Below are 9,280 nucleotides of genomic sequence, written 5' to 3'. Positions count from 1 at the left end.
AAATTTTCCTAATGCTTCTAAAATTCCAGTGTCTCATTCACAGAAGGATTGAAGTCATCCCCTAGGGTATACAGGCCATAGGTCCTCGTAAATGTGATTTATGTGAAGGTATGCAAAAAGTACGAGTCTAATTGGTAGTTTTCCTAAATAATTACTTTCCAACAGTTGCCATCTTGATGAAATGAAAATTGGTACCTATTCAATTGGCCTCAAAGAGATTGCTTTTGATATCTAGGGTCGATAATACAAGAGAATCGAGAAATTGAAGAAGAAGTCGCACACAGAATTAGAGCTCGGTGGGCGAAATGGAGATGTGCATCTGGAGTTTTATGTGATCGCCACATACCATTGAGACTGAAGAGGAAGTTCTATCTGACTGCTGTAAGACCAGCCGCACAATATGGGACGGAATATGGGGCGGTCAAAAAACAACATATCCATAGGATTATTGTAGGTGAGATGATGTTGAGATGGATGAATGGCAAGACAAGAAAGGCTAGAATTCAAAATGAATACATACGAGAGAACTTAGGTGTGGCTTCAATAGGTGATAAGATGAGGAAAAATAGATTTATGTAGGTTGGCCATGTGCAATGTAGACCTAATATTGTATCAGTTAGGAGGTGCGATATTGTTCAAGTGGAAGGTTAAGAGAAGTGGGATAAAAGGTGTGGAGACTTTTAATATTACTGAGGGTATTCCCCTAGATAGAGAAAATGGAGGAACATGATTTCTGTAGCCGACCCCAAATAATTGGGATAAAGCTTGGATGGTCATGATGATGGTACCTATTCTATTGAAAATCTATGTGGAAGGCCTAATATGGAATTCTAAAACGTCACAGCATTTTCCAAACTAGTAGATTAGTAGATTACATGGATTGTTGTATCAAGTTGTAGGAAGGATCAAAGTCAAAAGATTTATCTGCAAATGAGAACGGTCATAATCTAAACATTTGTAATTTGAAAGCTGCACAAATGTAGAACCTTTTAGATATAGCATGTGATCACTACACCTTAAACTCCATACCACATGAAAAAATTGCCATGCACAACACAAGAAGGGGCTTTTCTGTAACTTCAAAATTGAAGAGAACCAGGAAGTTCAGTAGAAAACCCTAGAACAAATACAGCCCCCTGAGAAAATTGCCATGAATTTATGTGCTGTTTTGCTGAAGAGGGCCCAAAACATGATATCTTGCTGATCATTGAGGTATGCTTACCACCTAGACCAAGATCAAATTACCATGTCATAGGTGTTATATATCAACTATGAAAGGAAATTTTAGTCTATTATGTGAAGCTAATCAGAATGTACGTCTGTTACACCAAGATGGGTATCAGTCATTTTTGTGGAAGCAAACATGGGGTTTGGGAAGAATGGGAAACCTAATAACTGCAATTTAAGATGGTAGTTTGCGAAACGATGCTTTGCAATTCATATTGAGCAACTTGAAACTTTGCAACTCTTTTACAAGATGTTTAATTAGACAACAAAGAGTCTTATGTCAATTATCAAGGTTAGAATGTATGGGATTTGGAAACTTCTTATTGAGATGATTATCCCTGATCTTTTCTTTTTTTTTCTTTTGTTTGAACGTTAAGTTAAAAAGCCTTCTATCTATTTTCTTGTTTTCAGCATTTTGCATTTAATATGAAATTGTTTGTAAGGTCAAGATGATTCTCACGTTTAAGCTAGTGAAAGAGCTAATTGTGAATGAGGTCATGTTCACACACCTTCAAATAGATTCTAGGGTTTTCGTATAAAAAAATGACTGCTGTCTATTTTATCAGGATGATGGTGGGTTAAATGTTTGTCCTTAAAAAACAGATGGAGAGTTTTTAATGTTTCTCCTTATACGAACCAGCTGACCTCCACGTAGTTAAGGGCCTGGTGCTAAGTCACTCTAGTGGTGAAAATGTTTTCTTTTTTAAAGAGAAGGTATACTCCCCTTTTCAAGTATTACAGACGTTTCGGTGTCAGTATTTAACACGAGCATTGGTATCTAAAATGTATCGGTCTCTAAAACGTATTGAAGTGTGTGGTACTTCTCCCATCAATCTGAATATGGGAAAAATACATCTATACAATTATTTAATTAACATAAAAATATTATTAATGATCATAAAATAAAACTGGTTTAATATATGAGTAATTATCCTATGAGACCTTCTTATACCCATGTGTGCAGGAATTCAAATGATCACCATTAAATTTGGTACAGATCTCTAAAAAAGTTATTACATGGTGAGAGAATTGATTTGTCCAGAAATATGTGTCAAATTTAACGATGATCCTTTGGAGTCTTACACTCATAGATGTAGGAGGGTCTCATAAGATCATTACTCTTAATATATATTAGCAGCTTTTTGGAGTGGTGGCCTATATCTTGTTATAAATGTTTTGAGTTTTGAGCCTTGTGCTCAAACTTTTTAAGCAAGTGATGCTAACAAAGTAACTTGTTAAGGCTAAGTGATTAGGATGACGGTGCATCACAATATGATACCTTGAGTTTCATTTGTAATGTCGATAAATGACCTTTTTTCTTCCTCGAATTATCGAAAAAAATATCTTTTGCAAAAAAAGAAATTTATCAAAATCTTGAGTTCTATCCTTTTTTATCATTCATGTCTATCAAATTTCAAATTGGTTGGCTGTAAGTGTGTTTTGATTAGATTTCAAGTTCAATAAAAAATTTCTTGAACTTCATGACACTCCTCAAATCGTTTAATTTGATATTTAATGGCTTCGAATAATTGTGACCTCTTATAACAAAGATAAATAGTTTAATAGTATTAATTCCTTATTTTTTATAGTACATAGAGGGTGTTTAATTGTAATTTGTTTTAAGGACTCAGTTTTCTAGCCTGCATATGTAGAAATACGAGTCTCTTAATAAATCTATTTTTGAGATGGATTTTAAAATTTAATTTTTAAAGACATATAATATCTAACATGGAGATCATGAATATGAATAAATAAATAAATTTTTAAAATTTAAAATAATAATTATAATAAGAAGACATTTGGAGAGTTAGTTTTTATTGTTTTTAGATGGAAAATTTACTTAAAAGATGGATGCTTTACACCTTATGGAGCGCATATCCCGCGTGAAACAATTTTCCGAACGAAGAGGTTCCATCCTAAAAAATTTGGGGCCCCAAAATTATTCCCACGCTGTTTTGCTCCCGGGAGTACATGGACAAGGTAGTCCTACGGGAGTATAGAATCTTTTCACTAAAGAAAAAACGTTACAGTGTATTTGTGTGTATTCATTTCAATTGGGCTTACTACGGGAGCATAGAATCTTTTCACTATATAACGAAAAACGTTGAAGTGTATTTGTGTCTATTCATGTCAGTTGAGCCCTAGTTTTCTCGCCTTTTCTCGCCTTCCATTGTGCAGCCCCCTTCACAGTAATGGAAGAGATCCAAGGAGATGGCTTTCAGAGGGAAAGGGAAGTCCCATGAAAGCAAGAGAGATGATAAGAAAGATTGTAAGGATACAACTTGCTGCAAGACCTCAAAAAAAACTTCTGAGTTTTGTGGAATTGAAGTAAGTAAGCTATTGATATCTCATTACTGGTATTCTCCATTTCTGCTTCTAATTTATTTAGAAACATGGGCTTAACAAAGTCCTTCTCTCTCTACAAAACTCATAACTTAATTTCCCTTCTCATTCCCCTTCCTCTGGCTTCTTCCCTTCAACATTTCTCGACAAAGACCCCTCCTCTTCCTCTCTCTAACCCATCTTCCCTCGCAAGTGATTCCGCAGCCTTAAACAGTTCTTCCTCCATAAATTATCTCATTGAATCGCTTGGTCTCTCTAAAGAAGCAGCTATTGCAACTTTTGCCATCTACCCCACCCTGAAAACATCTGGAAACCCTATCTCTGTAATAAAATTTCTCAGAAACTCTGGTTTCCTTGATACCCATATCGATGAAATTGTTAGTAGAAAACCCCAAATCCTTGCATCCGATGTCCAGAAAACACTCAAACCCAAATTGAGGTTATTCCAAGATTTGGGTCTTTCTGGCTCTGAACTTAAGGACTTCATCAATGCAAACCCATCTCTTTTTGGTTATAGCCTTAATAAACGTCTTTACCCATCTGTCCTGTTTCTGAGAAACTATTTGACCAATGAAGAAATTTTAATGGCAATCAAGCGTTGTGGTTGGATCCTTTTCTTTGATCCTGATAAGATACTTCTACCCAACATAAATAGTGTGCAAAAATTTGGAATTGTGGGTTCAGAGTTGGCGAAATTCTTGTCTAAATATCCTAGATTTTTTACGCAAGATCCCAAGAGGACTGAAGAAATTGCGGAGCGAGTTAAAGAACTTGGTTTCTCTTCTCATTCAAGTATGTTTTGCTATGCCATGATCGCATTGAGCTGCATTAGCAAAGAGACATTGCAGAATAAAGTCACATTTTTCAAGAGTTGTGGGTGGTCGGAAGATGATATTTTTGCAGCTTTTAGGCGGATGCCTCACCTGTTATCTCTCTCTACAAAGAAGTTGAGGAAAGGTATGGAATATTTCACTAATGAAATGAAGTTTGATCAGTCTTTTTTGGTTGCTCGTCCAAAGCTTCTCGCTTTTAGTTTAGAGGGAAGGGTGATTCCTAGGCATAAAGTGGTGGAAGCTTTGAGATTGAAGAATTTGTTGAAGAAGGATGTGGATTTTCATGGAGTTTGTGGGCAGTTGGAGAAGGAATTTTTGGAGAAATATGTTTATCATTATGAGGATGAGGCAGAGTATTTGCTTAGAATCTATAAAGAGAGCAAAGAAAACCCACTAAATGGTGTATAAGATTATGGTTTCTCAAAATTCACAATGAGAAATCCCGTGGACTTTGTTGGAGCTTGTGGGAAGTTGGAGAAGGAATTTTATGTTTATTATTATGAGGATGAGGCGGAGTATTTGCTTAGAATCTATAAAGAAAGCAAAGAAAACCCACAAATTGGTGTTTAAGATTATGGTTTCTCAAAAGCCCCAATGAGAAATCAATGACTTTTTTGTTTTTCCCCTCCTTTTTTTGAACGGTAGAATTCTGTAACTTCTACATAAATTTTGTCAATTTCTGCAAAGGTGAATGATTAATAGTTTTCCTTATGAGATATTTATTTGGGGTTGGTGCTTAATTTTGATCTTTAGTCTGTTTTTATTCTTCAAACGTTAGCGCAGCTTAAGACACAGAAAGGCAGCTAACGTTTAAATCTTAGATCCTATTTGGGACTTTGAGTTTCATGTATAAAGATTGTTTTGAATCTCTTTATTATCTGTGGCAATATATGTTTCAAACTTCTGTTTTTCTCATGGTCTAAAGTGGACTTGTTTTATTCATTTATTCCCCCTTATTACTGATAGAATTTGTTCACCATTTTGACCCAAGGAATCGGTGAGTGAGCAAGCTTTTTAATTTTGATAGTCAAACTTTTCCGGACATGTGGTTTTATGAATTACAATGTGATGCAGTAGTATTCAATATTCACAAATGTTGTGCACTGGTATGGTGTGATCTTGTGCTAGTTAAGAATACATTCTATTTTGACTTCTTGATTGATTTGTGGGGCTATGTTGGAATTTGAAATTTAACACTGTTCTTAACCCAAAAACATGCATATGGTTACCTCAATGTAGCTTGTAGTGTGCAATGCTAGTTGAACATATGGAAAAGTTAATCTAGAAACAATAAATTATAAATATATGCTGAAGATGTCAGTTGAATGAAAGGTATAATAACAAAAACAAAGAACATTGTTATTGAGTAATCACAATAAATTACATGATAAGCTGTGGTCATCGTGAATGAATTTATGGAATTGAGGGTGTGTTAGTCTATCATGACCAAGTCAATTATAATTTACTATTTGGACATAAAGTGGTTATCACTTATTTTTATCGAAGCATGCATGAGCATTGTTGAGGAGCCTGCCTGCCTATATGTTCAAGATTTATGAAGGAAGGAAGAATGGAAGGCCTGGAATGGGTACTTATTGGACTTGAGCAATTAGAAATATTGCAACTGATGGCATCAACTTATGTAAATATTCACATAAACCTTCCTTGCTCTGGATTGAAGAAGTTGCTTAAGGATTTGTTTCTATTAGTGGCTTGTAAGGTCTCAGAAACTTTTTTCTGGCAGAGGTGTTTTGGGTTATTGGGGATGAGTCCGAAAATTGGTTCAAGATTTATCAAATAAGCAAAACCATTGCCATGGATTTGATCCTTAGCTTATGGGTCTATCACAGGCTTCTTAGCCAGCTTAGTCTAAAACCAAAAATTCAATTTTTGTTTGTGTTATGCTCCAATCCGTCTATGATATTGCTATTGCTCTTCTGTTCCTCCTCACTCTATCCATGATATTACACATTTGAAAATTTAAGAAAAGCGGTAACTTTCATATTGGATCTTGTTTGTCATGCTGTGTTAAATAGACTTGAATAATGTGTATATTGTGTAGATTCTAGGCATTGGTTCTATGTTGGTAACTTCCGATGGCATAAAACAATAGGGAAAATGAGATGTTGTTTCTAGTTGAAAATCCTGGACAACTGAACATCAACTTTTATTTGATTCTTGAGCTGCTGCCTATTATAGGTCCTCTAGTATCTCGTTGAAATTCAAGAATGATTGAATGTTTACTTCCATCTGGAGCGACGTACTTCGTTTATTCTCTCTATGTTATGACTTTTAGTGACATGTGGGTATCTGTTTCGATTCGCTTGGTATATGGCACCAGAGATCAACAAACTCCAAATTTATATATTGCTTGGATTGGACCATGATTCCAAGCATAATCTGTTCCTTGTAATGTATGGTCAGTGTGAACTTGGTATTTCTATACTTGCTTGCTTACTGGTCGGGCTTGATTTCTCGTCGTCCCGGTATGAGTGACCCGGTCGAAAGAATCCTCTCTCGAACAATGATGGGGCCCACATGTGTGTGTGTGCATGTGCGTATAGTGCAGATAAGAACCAATAAAGAGAGATTTTAATCGACAAGGAATGACTCGAGTACCTACCACGTCATTTGGGTTCAAGGGACGCGTCCGGACGATTCATCCTCTTAGATCATTTCGAAAGCCCTTCGGTTGTCCTTGCAGCGCAGTTTGAATTTGGTTCTCTCGTTTTACTACACAATACTCAAATCTACACACTAAAAATGGCTTTCAGGGTATACCTTTTTGGGATATTCTCCTATTGGTAATTATATGGTAGATTGGGAAGTCTAGCCTAGGCGTTAGAGTAATAGAGAAGAAGAAATAAAGATAGAGAAGAAAGATAAGAATAAGAGTGAATTGATGGGGAGTTTAGTTTAGAGAGAAGAAGAAGAAGAAGAGATGGAAGAAGAGAAAGAGGATGACCCGAGAATTGGGCAGCCTCTCGGCGTAACCTTTCTTAAGAAGCGTTACTAGAGGCAAGGGAAAGTACCAGGCTCAAAGCCTTGGTACCCGAAGGTTTTGAAAAGTAGAGTTACATGACTAAGCCTATAACTATGTCACTAACCCAAAGAGCTCCCTAAAAGTAATCCGGTGAGAGAAGAGAAGAGAGCGAGAGCAAAAGAGATAAATCTCTCACAGCTCGAACACTGTATGACCTGGTGGTTAGAGTAGTATAAGGGTTAGAACTCTAAGAAAAGCTAGCTCAAGATGACCCCAACCCGAGTGATCCAGTACAAGAGAATCAATATCTCTTATGACTTAACTACACTGTACGAGCTGATGGTTAGAGTAGCAGTCCAATAGTTAAAACCCTAAGGCACTATCTCAGGAAGACCCCAAATTGAGTCTTCAAGGGTGAAAGAAGTGGTGAATAAGAGAGAGAATGAAGAATCAATGAAACAAAAACAAAGTAATATGAGTGAGAAGTCAAAATATGATTTAAAGAGAGGGGAAGTGTTTAAAGTGAGAGAGAAATGAAATAAAGGGTGTAAAAGAAGATAAACCCGCCTATGGTGCGGGTCCAAGTATCTCAAGGTGTGTCAAGAAGGTAGAATGTAGAGGGGAAAGTGATGGACCCACTTTAGGTACGAGTCCGAGCTCAGTAGGACAGGACGGGGTGAGGGAGGAGCGGGTCCAAGTATCTCAAGGTGTGTCAAGAAGGTAGAATGTAGAGGGGAAAGCAATGGACCCACTTTAGGTACGGGTTCGAGCTCAGTAGGACAGGACAGGGTGAGGGAGGATGAGAATATAAAAGATGGAGGGTTGGACCCGACTAATGTGCGGGTCCGAGCCTCGGGTGAGATATAAGAGTGAGAGATAAGAGAAGAGAATGGGGGAGAGAGAATTGGACCCGCCTATGGTGCGGGTCCAGGCTTCAGGGTGAGATGAGAGAGTGATAGAGGAAGAGGGAGAAGAGAGAGAAGGCTGGACCGCACCTACTTTTAGATGAGGTGGGGGAATGAGAGAAGGACAAGAGAGAGGAAAGAAAGAATTAGACCCACCTATGGTGCGGGTCCGGGCTTTGGACAAGGTAATAGAGTGAGAGAGAATGGAAATGAAGGGAAGAGAGCTGGACCCACTCAATGGTGCGGGTTTGGGACTTTGGACAAGAGAGAGAGGGTGATAGAAGAAGGGAAAAGAAAGGAAAGAGAGCTAGACTCACTCTATGGTGCGGGTCCGAGACTTTGGACGGATAGGGAAGGTGCAAGAATAGGGGCGGATAAGGAAGGTGCAGGAATACGGGCGGATAATGAATGTGCAGGAATAGGGGCGGATATGGAAGGTACATAAGTAGGGGGTGGATAGGGAAGGTGTAGGAATAGGGGTGGATAGGGAAGGTGCAGGAATATGGGCGAATAAGGAAGGTGTAAGAATAGGGGCGGATAGGGAAGGTGCAGGAAGAGGGGCGGATAGGGAAGGTGCAGGAATAGGGGCAGATAGGGAAGGTGCAGGAAGAGGGGCGGATAGGAAAAATGCAGGAAGAGTGGCGGGTAGGGAAGGTGTAAGAAGAGGGGGAGAGAGATGAGAGTAAGAAAGAGGGAGGGAAGCCTGGTCCGCCCTAGGTGTGGATCCGGACTTGAGCAAGAGAGAGAAGGCGAGAGAGAGAGAGAGGATGAAAGAGAGAAGAGAGAAAAAGGAGAGAAGGAAGAAAGATAAATAGAGAGAAGAGAAAATAAGAGAGAGAAAGAGAGAGAAGAGAGAAAGAAAGAGAGGAAGAAAAGAGAGAGTGGACCTAGAATGGGTTTGAATCTAGGTGCACCTTCGTCGGTCCCTTTGCATGCACATGAGAGAGAAGTCTTGGTCTAGGCTAGGGTTTAAAGTCTAGTTGTATGGC

At 38.2% G+C, this 9,280-nt stretch overlaps 1 protein-coding gene across 1 annotated transcript; it reads left to right on the top strand.

Annotated features, from left to right (window-relative positions):
- Nucleotides 1–3,389: 3,389 nt before the first annotated feature.
- Nucleotides 3,390–5,143, top strand: LOC18422086 (transcription termination factor MTERF8, chloroplastic). Its single transcript, XM_006827014.4, has one exon. The coding sequence runs from the start codon at nt 3,621–3,623 to the stop codon at nt 4,809–4,811; it is 1,191 nt and encodes a 396-aa protein (XP_006827077.1). The 5' UTR covers nt 3,390–3,620; the 3' UTR covers nt 4,812–5,143.
- Nucleotides 5,144–9,280: the final 4,137 nt, after the last annotated feature.

This window comes from Amborella trichopoda, chromosome 4 (genome assembly GCF_054954075.1).
Source record: "Amborella trichopoda isolate Santa Cruz 75 chromosome 4, AtrichopodaSantaCruz75HAP2 v2.0, whole genome shotgun sequence".
NCBI classification, from domain to species: domain Eukaryota; kingdom Viridiplantae; phylum Streptophyta; class Magnoliopsida; order Amborellales; family Amborellaceae; genus Amborella; species Amborella trichopoda.
This window is presented reverse-complemented; position numbering and strand designations above follow the sequence as displayed.